Raw genomic sequence first — 19,879 nt, forward strand, 5'->3', positions numbered from 1 at the left:
TCCTAATAAGCAAAGCACATTTGAACACAAACAATATGTTTAAAATAAAAATAAAGTTATATTTATAAAGAACATATAGCTTAAACAAACAGCTATTAGTTTTAATAGACATATTTTAAATGCCTAATTATCTACTAATTATTGTAAATTCTCTACTAATTATCTACCAAAAAATAGGGTGAAAGTAGATTATAACAAAGTATAATTATATTTAGTTATATAATATAACAAGGTAATGTTTAATGGATATTACTATATACACTTGTCATTTTATTACTTATTTTAATGATGAGATAATCATAATATTTTATCACAATAATATTTTATTACAATAATAATATTTTATTACAATAATAATATTTTATTACAATAATAATATTTTATTACAATAATAATATTTTATTACAATAATAATATTTTATTACAATAATAATATTTTATTACAATAATAATATTTTATTACAATAATAATATTTTATTACAATAATAATATTTTATTACAATAATAATATTTTATTACAATAATAATATTTTATTACAATAATAATATTTTATTACAATAAAATAATCAATAGAAAAAAAACTACATAATATTAATAACATAACTACTATGTAATAAAAATAACAAGTTTATAAGTTTACAAATATTTAACAATATTTTGTGACAATTTTTAAAAAATTTAAATCACATGACAAGTATACTGTTTTTTTAAAATTACCTGGCTCAAAAAAGATTAAAAACAAATATAATTGTATTTAGTTCAATATCAAAATGAATTTGCTAATTTTTTTTTAAACCTCTTCAAAAAATTGAAAAACTAAAACATCAACAACTCCTCAGCAAAACAAAAGCCCAACATAAAATTGGTTCATAAAGTAGACATATGTCTAATCTTTGAGAAAATTAAAACCAAATATTTTTTCTATCAGTCAGATTTTTTCTAGTGCTAAAGTTGTCAATGCTCTTTTTTATTGTCATTAGCTAGTGCATTTTGTACATCTTGAAATAAACAATATTTTGCTGTTTTAAGAGATACAAATCATTAATTTTCAGATTAAACAGGTTTTAAACTCCTTTGATACCAAATTTTAGCTTTTCAAAGTTACTGCAAGCACCTTATAAGGGTAATAGCGAACAGACATTTCCAGCACTTCCCCCCCCCCCTCCTACCCTCATTTTTCAGTCAAAAACTAATAAACTTTTAGTTGCTGTAATTCTTCAAAGGATGAAAAATTTTTGAAAAAAAAATCAGTCTTTGCTAACTTACATTTGCTTTGCTAACTTACATTATATATATATATATATATATATATATATATATATATATATATATATATATATATATATATATATATATATATATATATATGAATGTATATATATATGAATATATACATATATATATGAATATATACATATATATATTATATATACATTGCCTGCCTAAACCAAAACCCTCAGCCTATGTATGTACACTCCCTGCATGTTCTACCTAATTAAGTCAGTCAATGTATGTATATTTCCTGCATGTTAAACCTTATCAAGTCAATTGATGTATGTACTCACTGCTGTGCTAACCTCTAAATAAATCAGTTAAGTAAACAAAGTGAAAAAGCAAATAAACAAACAAAATTAATTAAAAAATATACATATATATATATATATATATACATATATATATTTATATATATATTTATATATATATTTATACATATATATATATATATATATATATATATATATATATATATATATATATACATATATATATTATATATATATATCAGGGCGTGTTAGTTACACTACGTCCTTTATCAAAACTTTCAAAAACACTATATGATTCACTTTTTGAAAAGTTGGGGTTAGAATGAACCTAATCTTTGATTTGATTTATAATTTCTAGGCATGTAAATATAAGCCAGCTATCAGCAGTAACAACCTCTGAAAACTTGCTGTTTGGTAAGATTAAAACAGGATTAGGCTTTTCCATATTTATTTTTACTTGCTCTGGAACTGGAAACGAAATTAATGACTTTAAAATCTGATTCTTGACAAACATTTCCAATTGAGAGTCAGCTAGTGAAAACTGAAGAAAGATACAACGAATTTTTATGAAAACTTTTAATCAATGACAACATTATTATATTAAGTATTAGACTCATAATTGAGAAAAAATACTGCTTTAAATGCATTAAAATCATTAAGTACAGCGTGTTGAGCGCTTCTAGACTTAATGTACCATGAAGCATAACAAACAGCAACAATAAAGGCACACATTTCTATTTCCTTTTTTATTTTCAACAGGTAAAAAAATTATAAAAGTAGACATCATTTTTAGTGTAAGAATATTCAAAGCATCAGACAAATCTTGCTTCGTGACAAGCTCCAGGTTGATGTATGTTAAATATTTTAAGCTTATCAGACTCGATGCCAAGATAAAATGTCAAATATTTTACAAGGTGATTATAGTCATTTCTTGGAAATAATTTATTCTCCAATGAAGACTTCACATATTCTTTAGCTGCTAGCTCCAAGATGTAAACCTTGAGTTTACAAACACATGAGAAGCTTCCCAGTGTCTTTAGAAAGCTAAGTATACAAATTTGCTTGGACCCTTAGAATTTTCTTTAGTGCTGTCCACAGCTCTAACTCCGAGTAGGCAATCATCTTTTGTATTAAATTCAGGACTGGTAACAGATATAGCAACCCTTTCTTTTTTAATTTTAGTTCTTAGCTTTTCCTCTATTTCTATTACCAACTTACTGTCAAAGTGTAAGATCAAATTCTTCCCTAACATTTTTTCATAATGGCTTGATCTGATGGTGGCTCTTAAGTTAAAAAAGTTTTTTTTTTCTCTTTATAATCATTATTTTTTGTTTTAATATAAATATTTTGAATGTAAAAAAAACTTACCTAAATTTTTGATATACTTGAATTTACTTCTAGCTTTTAGATATATTTAAATCATGAACATTTTCCCCTAAAGCTTTAATAGCAGCTCCTAGAAACATTACTTGTGAGCAAATGCTTATTCCGCATCTATTATTTAAAATTTTTTTAATTAAAGATTGAGATATAACTTACCCTGGATTGCCTAGAATGCACATGCCTTGGATTCATCTAAGCCATGAGAAATCACTTCATCCATTTCTAAATCAATTTTGCAATCCAATTTAAATCTTTCATTAACTCTGCATTTTTTTCATAAGATCTCATTTCTTCATACCTTTTAATTTTCCTTTCAACTCTTTGTTTCACATCAATGTCATACTTTTCACTCATCACACCTCTCCTCAATGTTCTTTGATCTTAAAGAAAAGCCAAGTCTTCTATCACTGCAGCATTCATCCTTGACATATCTTTATTTGATTTTATTTTTGCTTCTATGTTGTTTTGAGGTATATCAAATAATTTTTCAAGGAATTCTTCAAACTAATTCTCGTGTTTTTTTTTGGTAATTGTGTTCCAGCTTAAATAACCTGTATTTTGCATTGAAACATACAATTGATTTAGTTAACCAAATTTTTGCACAATTTGTACTCCAGAAATTATATAATTTCCAAAGCAAGCATATTTCCATAAATTAACAATTTTTCAAAGGCAGCATATCTCCATATTTTCATAACAGAAATCTTTGTCATGGCAAACCATATCTCTACTCCCACTCTTTATTTTGCATGAAAAATTTTCTTGAGTAGACTTGAACCTTTTACTTTTTTTGTAATAACATACTGATAATATCGTAGAACTTTTCCATTTGTTGGAAGTTGATGTTGAGAAAAAACAGAAAATGGACTTCTGAGAAGGTGAAGCGGTTGTCATGGGTTTAAATTAATATTAAAATTTGATTTTTTTATTTTATTGATCTTTCTTCTCGGCATTTTTTATAAGTATTTATTTTTTTGTAGTTTTTAAAAAATAAATATGCTAAAGATTCTTTTGTCAAGAGTAACAATTTAATTAGTTGTTTTTTCATTTTAAGAAAAATGATTGGTTTAAGTTTTCAAGACTATAAATTCATCTTTGATTAATTCTTTGTCCATACAAGCCCAAATAGATACAATTGGATTCAAGTCTATTGATTTTAAAAAAAAATTTTCTTAATGTTATCATTCTTTTTCTTTTTATTTATTTTAAAAAAGTGTTTAGATTTAAGCCATCATTTTTAAATTTATGTAGTGCACCTAGTATGTTATATGTTAGATAACAAATGTAAATAGATAATAAACTTAAATAGATTTACATAATTCACTTTTATATTTGTCAATTTTATGGTGATTGTTTTTCTCTATTTTTAAAATAAACTTTTTGTAATGTTCATCTCTACTTTAAAAAAAAGTTTCCATTTTTAATTTTATTCCTTCGTACATTGTGTTTTGTTTAATAGTCTTGTCCAACTTTTTAAAAAATGTTGACAAAACAAAATTATAAAAACTAAAATTAATTCATTTTTTTTTGGCTTAAATTTTTGTAACTTCTAGTTACTTTATTTACTTGGTTCATTTATTTAAATTCATTTATTAAAATTTATTTATTAAAATTCATTTATTAAAATTCATTTGTTTAAATTCATTTATTTGAATTCAATTATTTAAATTCATTGATTTAAATTCATTGATTTAAATTCATTGATTTAAATTCATTTATTTAAATTCATTTATTTAAATTCATTTATTTAAATTCATTTATTTAAATTCATTGATTTAAATTCATTTATTTAAATTCATTGATTTAAATTCATTGATTTAAATTCATTGATTTAAATTCATTGATTTAAATTCATTGATTTCAACATGATTTTATATACATGTTTTGTAAAACTGCTTCCAGAATTATCAAACTAATAGTAAAATAATAGTTAACTTTTAAATTAAATTTGAAAATTTTATAAACTTTTACCAACTTTTCCATTGATTATCAGGAGATCAGATATTGAACCATTTTGTGAAGCTCCCCATATACTAGAACCATAAACTCTAATGTTTTTAAAATCTACAGTTAAAGAATTTTCTACTCTATGAATATTAACGTCATTCAGATCAACAGTAAAGAAATATTTGTTTCCTAGCAACCACTGATAGATTCTGATATTATGCCATTGACCTAATGTAATTGGATCTGTTTTGACAGAGTAGTTACTATTACCATTAACTGCAGCATAAATAACAAGACTACCAGAACCATCTTCATGAAACCAAACACCTAGATTACTGTCACCATACATTTTACTGGTGCTACACAAGGTTAAATGAATGACATTTTTTAAACCCTTAGAATAACTCATAGGTTTCAAATTAAACGAAATCGTGTACTCCTTTTTCAAAACACTTAGTTTTCCAAGCATTGTTCCTTGATGCAGAGTAAACTCACGTCTATGATTAACATAATCTAAACAATATCAACATAAAAACTGTTTATAATTTGAACATAACATAAGAATTATTTTAACTAACTACGCTGCTATATATTTTTTGACTTGTATCAGAGAATACTTGTAAGCAGAGAATTTTCAAAGCAAGTTCAAGTCATGAATATAGACTTAAAAAAGGAAAGTATAAAACATTGATATGAGTTATATTTACATGGTTCAAGAAAACTTTTTATCTTTATTTATTTGAAGGTCAGGGTACCACTTCAAACTGGATTATACACTTAATAACAAAGTGATACCCTGGGAGATTTACAATAATGTAACTATATAAAATTTACAACGTAACTAATAAATATATAGTATATAAATATAATCTACAAACATCTTTTGTAGTATTTCATTCAGCTTGTTTTTCTGAGCATCAGCTTGGATAAGATAATACATGTTAAAGATTCTGTTAACTACAAAATTTGCTTTTGCAGCTTTTTCAAACATTGCAAACATTTTAATGTTTTATAATATTAGCGATCTTTGTTTGTCTTTTCTGTCCAGCATGAAAAGGCGCTAAACATAAATATCCTTGCGTATTAAGATAAAGTGATAATTGATTCTTTAAAAAATTAGGACATTAACTTATTGCATAAAGATAATGCTGTTAATTTTTTTCCTGTAAAATGATCAATCAGTACTATTATTGAATTTTTAAAAGTAGTTAATTTTTAACAGATTAATTATAAGTATTTACATAGTTGTTCCATAAACTATGAAGTTTATAAAAACTTTTTTTCATAAGGTTTAACTTTTTTATTTAAATTTTTTCATTTTCATTTAAATGATATTTTACAGTTGAATTCAATCTCTCAAAAAAAATTAATATATTGTAATACTTTCAATAAGCAACTTGCAATTCACAAATAAACTATTTTGCACAGTTAAAAGGAAATCTTAAATATGAATTTTTAAATTGGTCTTTGATAGTTCTAAATTATTTCATCATTAAAAATATTTGTTCAACTTTAGCCAATGTTTCTGTGATTAAAAAGGTAAACTGAACTTTAAATGATTTCCTTGCTCATCAAAATAAGTTAAGTTTAAAATTTAAATTTTCTCATGCAGTATTTATTGATTATTCCAAAATTATGCAATTTCTTTTACAAATGATTTGATAATTCCATACTTGTCAAATGTTAAATCATGCTTAACAATTGATCCAAAGCAGTTTGTATATCTGCTTCCAAAAAATTTAATTGACATCTTGACTTCATAATAAGTAGGATAGAAATTCATTGTCATCCAGCAAAATATTTCTGATTCATCAAATAATTTTTGCAAGAAGTCAATGTACTCAATCAATTCATTATAAAACTCTTTAATTTTCTCTCTTATCTTTTTCTGTTGTTCTGAGGTAAAATGTTTAACTCATATTTAGAAATATGTGAAAAAAAAAGGTTTTCTCCATTTTTTTTTGTTCTTTAACTTATGTTTAAGAACTTTTGATCCAATAGATGCTTCAAATGCATTAGTAGAAGATCTTTTCATTACTTAAATTTTTATTTACTATTCTTGATTTGATTCACAATGAACTAAACACAAAATTTTCCAGCTTTATTTTGAAAGAATTTGCAATGATAGCAGAACATCAATCAAGATTTTTTAAATATTTCTTCAAAGGATCATACACTTTTATAACTCCATTTGTTGCTGGATAAAGTGAGAAACCTAATTACTAAATGAAGCAATTTTAAAATGTGATCCGTTTCCAAGCAATGCTTATTATCCTTTTTATTTCTCACAAATCAAAAAGAATTAAAAAATTTTACCATTAAAGCCAATTTCAAGAATTTCATTACCTGCATATATTTTATGTGAAATTTAAATGCTGCATCTATGCTTTTAATTTTCTGTGTTTAAATAAATTTTGCAATTTTTTAATGACTCCTTTTGTTGGGTTGAAGAATAGACAAAGAAACTGCAGAATTTTTATAATTTTATGATTTATTATTACATTATTATTACAAGTATTACGTATTAAAGTACTATATAAAGTTATTTACATTATTATAATTAAGTATTACATTAGTGAGATTTAGTGAGAATAAGTAAGACATTAGAATAGACAAAGAAATTGAAATGACTGCAGCATTGAAAAACAAAAAGAAATTTTTTTTTTTTTTTAATGCTGCAGTCATTACATTCATAACTATTGTTTGTGTCCATGCCAACTAAAATTTGGTTCAAAAAGAGTTAAAATCAAATTTGAGATTCAATCCTTTAAACAAAAGGAAAAAATATGCATTGAATGGTGAAATGCAATCGTCTTTTGCAGCAATATATTATTCACCTCTAAATAATTTCAACACTTTAAAGAAGTTGTTTACTTTCTTACTGGAACATGCTGCCTCGTATAGATTCTTGATTTCTTTTAATGTCATTATGTAATATATTGCTTCTAACACCATGATAAATTAAAAATTTTGATAAGCATATTTGACAAATGCTTTTTTGTTGTTATCCTTTATATTTTCAATAGAGTCATTTTATTTCTGTTACTTGTTGTTTCAACTCATTTTTCTTTCAGTCGCATATTCAAATATTCAACTAAAATATTCAACAGTCTGAGTCTGTATTTATAATTTTCTGGTCTGTAAGTTGTATAACTAAAATGTAAATCAATATTTCTAGATAACAATATCATTTACCTATTCTTTGTCAGATAATGTCTTTCATAATCTATGTCAGATTATTGTATTGTCTGAATATACAAGTTAATAGTTTTAATGTCATTTATAAATTAAAAGTAAAAGTTTATGTCATTTATAAAAAATTAAAAATTTTCACATTTGTTTAACAATTAAATAATTCCATTTGACTATTACAATTTAAATTTCAATATAAAACTTAAGATTAACGTAACTCAAAAATTTAAAATTAAACTCATAAGAAAAATTCAAAAACTAACTAATGGGGCTCGGCAATAAGGCTGAATACGCCTTCCTCTTGCTCCAGCCAATAGTTTATATAAATGTATGTGCAATGTAAACATTTTTTTAAACTAGAAACCCTAAAACTGGGTTACTTGATAATATTTCAATGGTCTTCCAAACTAAAGTTCTATGATTATTGCAGTAGAATGTACATGAATTTTTGACAGTAGGTGTGTAAGATACTGATCAAGATGAAATATGTGAAATTAATTTTTTTTTATAGTTATTAACTTTTCATTTTTAAAAATACGAAAAATGTTACAAGTAACACCTAATTAAGGGTTGAGTATTGAATAACATTAGATTTTAAAGTAACTTTAGTTTGGTTTACTTGGAATTTTTTAGTTCTATGTAAACCAAACCGAAATCAAAAAATCAAAAACAGATTACCTAAAATTAAATTTCACAGCATGTCTAAATGTTGACATATCTTCACAAAACATTAAAATACCTTGGAAAAATATTAAAATATATAGAACACAATTTAAGAGTTCTCAGCAGCATAGAAAATAAGAAATTGAAGGCGAGCAGAATTGACGGTTACACATGGAACTGACGGTTAATTTTTTTTTTTTTTAGCAGTCAAAATTTTTATTTTTTTATTTGTTTAAATTTTTATATTAGTAATAGTTCCTCATGACTGAATTTCATATATACAAAAATAACGACTAATGCTTGAAAGTTAACCAACTTCTATTCCTTTTAAAACAATAATTTTAAATGAAATCATTTTTAAATGGAAACACAAACATCTAACATTCAAATTATCAGCTAATGTTAATTGTTTAAAATAATACTCACGCGCACAGATTTTTATCCAATTAAAAAATGAAGTTTGATACCATCCAAGTAAGTTGATTTAAAAATTTTTTTTAATATCAAAACGATTTTTATAATATATTTAAAAATTTTTGACTAAAAACTTAATACTAAAAAATCTTTTTGTGAAATTCTACTATAACTAGAGGCTTCCCAAGGGAGGAGGGGGCGTAGGGGTGTCTAGCCCCCTACTAATTTTATTAGTTGGCTAAATGGACACTGGAAATGGCAAAAATGGATCTATAGTTGGCAGTTCGCAAATGTGAAAATGTGAAAAAGTGATAATGAGGACCTCTTATTAAGATCATAATTGGTAAAAAAAGTTTTCTAGGCCTTACTCAGCATAAAACAGATACATCAATCCAAGATCTCTTCAGGACAGCCCTATAACAAGCCCTAACTATAACAATTACTTATGTTGCATAAGACAAAGTTTTTACAAAAAGTACATTTTCAAATATATTTTTGTCTGATTTCTTGAATAATAGAAGAAAAAAAAATGTGTAAACGCGCTATTGATAAATTTAAATTTATTTGAAAATAATTTATTAATTGCAATGATTTTGCAAATGGCAAACGCAGTAGTGGTGTAGTGGTAAAGCACTGACCTCATAAGCGAGAAGTTCCGAGTTTGATCCCCACCACGTCCCTGGTAGTAGTTCTCTGCCTTGTTTGTTGAGGTTCATATTTTGGAGTAAATGAGTTAAGAGAGGGTTGTAACCACAAAAAGTAGCCTTCTACTTTTTGTGGTTGTAACCACAAAAAGTAGGAGGTGAGAGGGCCACTACAACTGTAGTGGCCCTCTCAGCCTTGGGGAGGTGAATAATTAAAAATAATAATAATAATAATTTGATGTTATTTTATTTACTTGCTATAAATACCAGCGTTCCCAAATGGGAACATTTATTAATATACTCCAAAGACATTATCAATACTCTTGTTTTGTGAAAATATATTTTTTCCGGTGTTCACATCTGTGGATTCTAATAGAAAATTAAACAAATTTACAAAAAAAAAATTAGTTCCAAATGGGTTAATTAGTTAACGATAATGTTATTAACTCATGTGCAAAGCTATTTAAGCTGAGTACTTAATATTAAGAATGACAATCATTTTATGAAACACTACTATGAAAATTACTAATCTTACATGAAATGAGATTTTCACCATATATCAAATATTTATATATATTATACATAATTTGAATTTCATTTTTTTTTTATCAAATTCACTCCAAGCAAGGCTGCAAGCAACCACTGTTAAGTTGGGAGTTACTAGAAAAAAGAGTTAAATAGCTAGGAAAGCTGTTTGAGAAGCAACCATGATAATATTTGTAGAAAAGAAAAAGAGTTGTAACCTTACAATGATAGGAAAGCGAGTCAAACTTGGCAGATAGAGCAGGTCTAACTACTTTTAGAATATATTTTTGGATCTTATCTAGAAAAAAAGAGCATCATTGGAAGAACCAATCCAAATATGACAACAGCATTCCATAGAAGAACAAAAAAGTGAGTTGTAGAGGTAGAGAATGGAATCAGGATAATATTGAGCCTGCTAAAGAGAAGCAACCTCAGCAGATATTAAATTGGCAATCAATTGTATATATGGTTTCCATGAGAGGTCAGTAGTAAATGATAATCTATGAAGATGTAAAAAAAGGAATCAGAGAGATACAAGTAATTATATTGTCGACGGTATTTAGTTAGTTTAGTTAGTTAGGTAGCTGTTTGCAGTAAATAAATGAATTTTTTTGGAGTTAAAATTCACAAGCCACTACAACCCCAAAGTTGTATATAAGTGATATCATACTTGAGATTGACTGCCTGTTCTAAATGATCAATAAAAATAGATTTTTTAAAAACAAGAGTATAAAGTTGTTTCATCAGCAAATAGAGCCACTTTAAATGTAAAACTCTCAGGAAGATCATTAATCGAAATAAAAACAATACAAGACCAAGGATGGAACCTTGAGGTTCTCTCGAAGTTACAGGAAATAACAAAGAGTGTTGGCTTTCAATGATGACTTTAATAAAGCAGTTAAAAAAGATTTAATAAAATAAATTTTCCCAGGTGCAACATATGAAGCAAGCTTATGGAAAAGGTCAGCATGACAAACTTTATCAAAAGCTTTAGATATGTCAAGACCAATAGCCTTGCCACCTCCATTTGATGCACAATACAATCTTCCAGTTACAGCAGTTAGCAAGTTAACTGTAGAACAAAAACCATGTTGATTGCCAGAAAGAAAGTTATTAGACTCAAGACGTTAGAACTTGTTGATTAAAGATTTAAAGACCTTGCTAACAATAGATATAAGACGGGTGATAGTTTGAGGGGTCAGAATGTTCTCAGGAGTTTTTTAAAAGTTTGGAACCACAGAACCATTTTCCAGCAGGCAGGAAAACAAGATTCAGTCAAGAACTTATTAATTAGTTTAGGGAGAATTGAAGAGATTTCTAGAGAACACTTTTGTAAGACTATGACAAGAATGTAGTCTGGACTTCAAGCCTTAGAAGAGTTTAACTTTGAAAAAAACTGAGCAACAGAACCTGAAGTGATTTGGATATCTAACAAATGGTCAACCTGTTTAACTGAAATTGCAGGAAGAGTTTTGCCATTAGATTCAAGAGTCAAATTAGAAGAAACGCTCCGCCTTATCCTTGAGGGAGATAATAAGACCATGTAAGAAATATTAATTTATTTGAATTATAACAATATTATCACTATTTTTGCTATTGAACTACATTGATAGTGAAAATAGCTCATCGTGTCATCAGTTTTATGAAATCAAATTTAATCAAGAATGCAAGTAGTAAAAAAAAAAACTAAAAACAATAACTTTAATTGCTAAAAACTTGAAGATTCATTTACAATGCATTTTATCAATGGTAAATAAGTATCTGAACAAAATTTTAAAAATAAACATTCCTCCAAGAAACTAAATTTTTAATATTGTGTTAGACCATTTTTAGATGTTATGACTTCTGTAAATCGATTTTGCATAGATTCAATTAATTTCTTTGTCATATCTGAAATAATTTGAGCCAAAGCTTCTTGGAGCATGACCTTTAGCTCTTCTTTTCTTTTTAAACCTGGTTTAAAAAAGTATGCCACTTTTTTGATCCAGAATGACCCACATGTGTTTAATTGGATTAAGATATGAACTTTGAGTCAGCCATTCAATTAACTTAATCTGCTTCTGGATAAAAAATCTTTTACTTTTTTTGACGCATGCTTATTGTCGTTGTCTTTTTCGAAGATAAAATGTTTCTATAATCATAATTTTTGAGTTGAGCTCACAAGATTAATTGAAAATGTTGACATAAACCCTAGAGTCCATAATTTCATCAATAAACTCCAGCTTTCCTGTTTGGTTCCTAGCCATTAATTCAGAGACCATAACATTGCCTCCACTAAATTTTATTGTTTCTCAAATGCAACTGGGTGTAAATGCTTCACCTTGTTTTTTTCATACTTTTTGAGCTCTATTTGACTTCATAAAGTTAAACCTCAACTCGCCAATCTACAAAACTTTTTTCTATTATGTTGATGGCATATATACATACTTTTTAGCAACCAGAAGTCTTTGGTTTCAATGGGTTTTTGAAAGGAATGTTTTCTTGCATGGAACTCTTGCTTTAAATATACTTTCTTCCTATCAATATCAAATACTAAATGCACTAACTTTTATTGCAAACTCTTTTTTAAGAAGGCTTGATGCTTTTGGTGCTGATAAAAATTAGTTATTTATTGCACCATCTGGATATTTTGTCAGTCAATTCTGGATGTCATTTTATGCTTAGCTTTGGATCTGGATCTAAATTTTCACACATTTAAATGTTTTGTACTTTTTAATCAGATAAATCATGGTTCCTAATGCCATTCCAGTTGCTTTTTTTATCAATCTAAATAATTTACCTTGAACAAGTCAAGAGCTTGAACAAGTCAATAGCTAAATTATGACAAACTTGTGATCATTCCTTAATTTTTACTCAAGTACCTAATGATATCAATGGTAATGATAATAACTTGAAAAATATCAGTCAACTATTAATGGTTACTTTTTATTGTTAAAATTGTTTGCTAGTTTATATTAAATTTGTAAAATAGTTGTTTTTTGTAAGTTGATCTGATATTATCTGAAATGATATTATTCATATTTTTAACCTTAATTATATTATACAATTTTTACTTTTTAAATATTCCATTACAGTAATTCAAAACTTTTAAATCTTTGTGAAGCTACCTTTTATAGAAAGTTTGATAAAAAATGGCAGACTGTGACTGAAAGTTTTTACAAATTTAGCACACAATTTAGCATGAAGAATAATGTATTTAATGCATTAAAAAAATTAGCGTGATAAATATTCTATTTAACACATAAAAACAGTTGCCAGTTCAAAAAGAAAAAACTTAAAACTCAAGTTTTAAATTTTTTCTTATTGCAAATTCTGTAATGGAATATTTTAAAAGTAAAAAATGTATAATATAATAAAGGTTAAAAATATGTTTAATGCCATATCAGATAATAGCAGATTAAATCACAAATTCATATAAATATCAAGTTTTTAATATTTATGTGAAAATTGCCATGAAAATCATAATCAAAAAGAGAATGAAAAGTTCATCCAAATGCAAATAAATCTGTCAAATACTAACATGGCTGAAATTGACCAGTCTTTAAACACCAAAATAAATTGCAAACAATGAAAAATTTTTGTAAATGCTGCTTAATAGAAAAGAATCTGATTGAATAGACTGCAGTTATTCTTAATAGATTTGCAATTCAACTTGAGACAGAAAACACAATATTCTCTTTTGCTTGTTCTTCTATCAGTCTCAACAAGTTTCTGAATGTAGTAACCTGAAGAGCAATGACCTGAAGATCTCTCAAAAACTTTAATTTAATCACAAAAATTTTAGTAATAGTGTTGGGAAAGTATTGTAACTAAAATTACATCAAAAACAAATTTTAAAAAAAAATTAATAAACTGCTAAAAAATATATAAGAGTTTGATTTTGTTACCATTAAACAAATCCCCTCCCCAAAAAAAATACCTTTTAAAAACAAAATTACCTTTAGAGAAATAAACAATCGATTCAACTTTGCAATCTAAAAAAGTTGAAACAAAAAAGTTATTACCAATAATAAATAAGTAAATTAATGATAACTTATTTTAATTTATTAATATAAATAGAAATATTCATATATATATATATATATATATATATATATATATATATATATATATATATATATATATATATATATATATATATATATATATATATATATATATATATAGTATTGGACAAAACATTTGCAACCAATATCGAACAATGCCAAAAAGTGTTCCAAATTTTACATGTCTTAAAAACGAAACGAACTATACTACCACAGCAAACAGTTCAGGAGTCTGGAGTCATAGCATGCCATGACATGAGCAATCAGCTGACAGGTGACAGCACACAGGCAGAATTTCGTTGACAAGTGCCATTTTGCAGCGGACAAAACAAGTGCAACTTTTTTGGTTTGTTTCATTTTCTTAAGTCTGGTCCGTGTCAACGTCACAGAAGTTTTTTAGTAATTAAAGGAAGTATCCAGAAGTTTCCAGATGTTTCCAGAAAAAGCATCTGGAAGCATCCAGCAGCATCCAGAAATATCCAGAAACATTAAGAAGCATCCAGACACATCCAGAAGCTTCCAGAAGCATCAAAAAGAAGCATCTAGAATCTTCCAGAACAGGTTCACACAGGTTCATTTTACTATATAAGAGACATGTAATTCAGTTAATATAAGGAAGTCAATAAGTCAGTATTATCAATATATGGAATATAAATAGACATGTAATTCAGTCAATATATGGAAGTCAATCAGTCAGTATTATCAAAAGAGTTTATTGAAGTGAGTATTATCAAAGTGTTTTATCAAAGAACATCAATACAAGAAGTGAAATACAACAAGTGTTTCATTACATCAATACAGTCCACATCCAACCAAGACGTTGTGTTCCACAGAGCATTATTGTATCACCACGAGGTAAATGTAACACGGTAAGCCTTGAGAAGCGTGATTATTCATTTTTATTTTTTTGATGACTTCAAGTGCAATAATGGCTCCCAACAGTCTTGGATTGAAACTAAAAAAGAAAATTATTGGCAATTACGTAAGTGGAATGTCACAAAAAAGTATTTGTGATAAAAGTCGCATGAAAAAATGGACCGTATCAAGACTATGTTCCAAATATCGTTCTACGGGGTAGTTCGCAGCAGATAACAAAGGTGGAAGACCGCGTTCCACCATTTCTAGAGAGGATTCTATGATCGTCAGATCCGTCAAGAAGGATCCCTGGTTATTATCAGTCGAGATACAAAAGCAATTAGAGCTGCCTGTATCGGACCGAACAATCAGACAACGTGCTGTTGAAGCCGGATTGTTTTCTCGACGCCCTGCAAAGAAACCGCTGATTTCACTAAAAAACCAGAAGAAAAGACTCCTGTTTGCTACATCTCATATTGACTGAAATGTGCAGAAATGGCAAACTGTCCTGTTCAATGATGAATCGAAGTTCAACATCATTGGGAGCGATGGCATTTGCCGTGTACGTCGACCGGCCGGAAAACGCCTCAATTTACGTTACTGCCATAAGACCGTGAAGCATGGTGGAGGCAATATAATGGTCTGGGGGTGTTTTTCTGCTAACGGTCTAGGTCCAATACATCGAAACGATGGAATAATGGACCGTTTCAAGTATAAAAATATCCTGAAAGATGTTATGTTACCTCATGCTGAATGGAATATGCCAATAAAATGGGTTTTTCAGCAAGACAACGATCCAAAACACACTGCAAAAGTATTCAAGCAGTGGTTTCAAGACAACCACCTATCAGTGATGGATAGACCGCCTCAATCTCCGGATCTCAACCCTATCGAGAACCTGTGGGATATCGTCAACCGCAGAATTAATCGTGAAGGTGTTCGTAATAAGGATCAACTGTTTGAACAAATCCAAAAGGCCTGGGCAGCGATTCCACAAAGTTTCATTGATCACCTGATCGAATCTATGCCTCGAAGATACAAGGCTGTGATCGACAAAAAAGGATTCGCCACAAAATATTGATAGCGAAATACAGCTTGGTCAACATTTTGTCGAGTTGCACTTTTTTTGTCCAGAAGGAAATCAACTTTTTTTAATACTTTCGATTAATTTATTAGTTTTCGTGTACAAATATGGAACTTTGTGACGAATAAAACTTGAAGAACTTTGTCTCTAAACAGTTACATAGTTATTTCTCTAAATTGAAAAAATACAGCACTTTTATATAAAGAAACTAAATTAGCATTTCTGGTTGCACTCGTTTTGTCCGATACTGTATATATATATACATATATATATATATATATATATATATATATATATATATATATATATATATATATATATATGTATATATATATATATATATATATATATATATATATATATATATATATATATATATATATATATATATATATATATATATAAGGATGATCCAAAAAAACTTTTTTTTTACTTTTTGTTATTCCTAAGGTCTAAATGTGTTCATTTATGAAAGAAAACATTGTACCAAAAAAATCAGCCAAATCGGTTAATATTTAGAGGTGGAGCTGGGGCGATCTTTATACCCCTCTAAAATTGGAATTTTCAAGAGTTCAGTAAAATATTGACTTTTGTTTTCTGTACACATTTCGGTTATTTACCGTTCGATTTTAATAAAATAAAAACGAAAATAAAACTCTTATTACACATAATAATTTTTATTAAACAACATTAAACAACATTAAACAACAACAGCTGCTCATTGTCGCCTGGTTTGTTTAGCACCCAATGTTGATTTTTTTGCATCTGGTAAGACAGCCCTGTTTTCTGCAACTAAATTTAGCACATACTTTTGCTGCTCTTCATCTTTTGTTAAGACAGCATTTAAGTCTTGTACTAACTTCACCCCTCTTTCGGCGCAATCATTAACAACTTTAAGAGACCTCACTACTTTTTTAGAGTCGGCATACGACTCATTGTTTTTCCAGTTTGAAGGATTTTCTTCAAGAAAGGAAATGTCAATATTTAAGAAATTATAAAATGAAAGTTACAAAGTCCTCAAGGGATTTACTCATTACATTTGTAATATCTGCTAATTTCTTTGATGGCTTATTATTGTCTACACATTGACGCTGAAGGGCAGTTATCATTTTTCTTTTAACTTCAATCTCCACATCATCACTAAAAAAGGCCAAAGATATAAGTTCTTCACTTAAATACCATAGATTTCGCTTCATTGCCTTGGTTGCAGCGGTCGCTATATTTTCATTCATTTCACGATATTCCTCAATATTTTAAAAAAAATCTAAATCATTAAATGGGGCCGAGGCACTGAGTGGTGCAGTAAACCACTGTCGAACATATATTAACGCAGCAAACATGCTAATATCTCTTACTGCGTTTTTTTAAGAAATTAATTATAGACGATTTTTTTTCAATTGAGACGTTTGAAAGATATCTTTCAGCTTCTTCATCTTGCACTGTTGGGCTAAATTCATCTTTCTTGATATTCTTCCAGGTTTGTTTAAATCGTTTGAAAATAGCAACATCTGGTCCGGACGTTGTAGGAAAATAATTTTTAAACACATATCCTGCAACAATTTCAGTAATGTGATGACGACAAGCTAAATTCAATAATTCTTTTCCTAATTTTTCTTCAAGTAAATTACAAGCACCTTTCTCAGATCCTGTATTGCTAGCTGTGGTATCAAACGACATGCCACAGAGATTATTAATAAGATTCAAAGCGTCCCATTCATGGAGGGAGGCTACAACTGCAGTAGCAATGGCTTCTCCTTTTGAATCAGGAAGTTTTGGCACTCCTAGAAGTTTTTCAACACCACGCCCTGTTACTAAAACTGAAAAACGCTCAACATTTCGACTTCCATCGATGTCTGCCATCATTTTTCCATCCCAATGAACTACGAGAGGTACATCCGGTTTGAAATTTTCTTTCGTTTCATTGTAATGAGTTTCACGATAATCAGTTCTTGCCCCATTAAAAGTAGTAACAGATATAGAGAACTCTTCAATGGGAGCTCCTAAACTTTGCATTGTAGCTGCTCATCTTTATCAATGGAACCCAAGACCATGTTTCTATCATCTCGTTGATCTATAAGGCAATCGCGATCTTCAGCAATTTTTATTAAATCAAAAACATTAGTTGGCGCAATATCAAAAAGTTTCATAACTCTCTTTTCAAAGTCTGTTACTTTGCTTCTAGCAACAGCTGATTTCTTATTTCTGTCTTTTAATAGATCCGTATATTCTTTATGAAATTTTTCAAGCCTTGTAACTGCATTATCCTTTCGAATTGTAGGAATTTTAGCTTTTTCCCAAATTTCACAAGTTGATTTGATAACTGTTACCGAACTTTCATGTATACTCAATCCTTTCACCTCATGGTGGAAGAAAAAACATTTTAATACTTCCAAAATTGTTGGAAGCTTAAGATGGGAAAGCATTGATATTGGTTGACCAATTAACCATTTTGCTGTAGAACTGCGTGTTGACTTTGCGACTGCAGCCATTTTAAATTTTCTTTAATACAGTGTATGAATGAAAATATATTTTGTTGTCACCTATATTTCCAAACAAAATTAGTTTCGTTGAAACTCGCAATTATATCACTTTCTTAAAATACTGTAATTAATATTATTAGTCAAGCAAAATAGATAAACTATTGTAATTTTATTTCAGGAATCACAACACTCTCGATAAAGTCTCGAACTGAACTAAACCATATAATAAACCAATATAATAAAATATAATAAAATTTGGCTTAGTTTGCAATTTATTTTGCCGCTTTAATATGCATTTAAAAAGGAAATGTTGTTTAACAAAAATTATTATGCGTAACAAGAGCTTTATTTTCGTTTTTATTTTATTAAAATCGAACGGTAAATAACCGAAATGTGCACAGAAAACGAAGGTCAATATTTTACTGAACTTTTGAAAATTCCAATTTTAGAGGGATATAAAGATCGCCCCAGCCCGACCTCTAAATATTAACCGATTTGGCTGATTTTTTTGGTACAATGTTTTCTTTCATAAATGAACACATTTAGATCTTAAGAATAACAAAAATTAAAAAAAAAATTTTTTTGGTCCATTTTGGATCACCCTAAAATATATATATATATATATATATATATATATATATATATATATATATATATATATATATATATATATATATATATAAATATATAAATTAGTTATATAATAACATAATTATTTATAACAATTCCCAACTTCCTGTGAAATAATTTTTCTATAATTTGAAAACTTTTATATATATATATATATATATATATATATATATATATATATATATATATATATATATATATATATATATATATATATATATATATATATATAAATTAGTTATATAATAACATAATTAATTATAACAATTCCCAACTTCCTGTGAAATAATTTTTCTATAATTTGAAAACTTTTTTATGTTTAGACATTCTTCCTGATGAACCTACTGATGGTGAAACACAGTATTGAAGTAATCAAAAATTAGATAAGTGTTTTTACTAATTTATTATTGCTCTGTTCTTTTAGAACATTGAGCACCCTGTTTGTAGAATACACTAACATAATTTATATA

At 27.5% G+C, this 19,879-nt stretch overlaps 1 protein-coding gene across 6 annotated transcripts in view; it reads right to left on the bottom strand.

Annotated features, from left to right (window-relative positions):
• The window catches only part of LOC136085714 (uncharacterized), a 166,236-nt gene that overhangs the window by 47,385 nt on the left and 98,972 nt on the right, over positions 1-19,879 (bottom strand). For all 6 annotated transcript variants that reach the window (XM_065807038.1, XM_065807040.1, XM_065807039.1 and 3 more), the window contains 2 exons: positions 14,253-14,288; positions 4,901-5,389 (listed from right to left, as the gene is read on the bottom strand). In XM_065807038.1, the coding sequence (XP_065663110.1) occupies positions 4,901-5,389; positions 14,253-14,288 (525 nt within the window). The remainder of the gene's footprint in view (positions 1-4,900; positions 5,390-14,252; positions 14,289-19,879) is intronic.

This window comes from Hydra vulgaris, chromosome 10, assembly GCF_038396675.1.
Source record: "Hydra vulgaris chromosome 10, alternate assembly HydraT2T_AEP".
Classification (NCBI taxonomy): Eukaryota; Metazoa; Cnidaria; class Hydrozoa; order Anthoathecata; family Hydridae; genus Hydra; species Hydra vulgaris.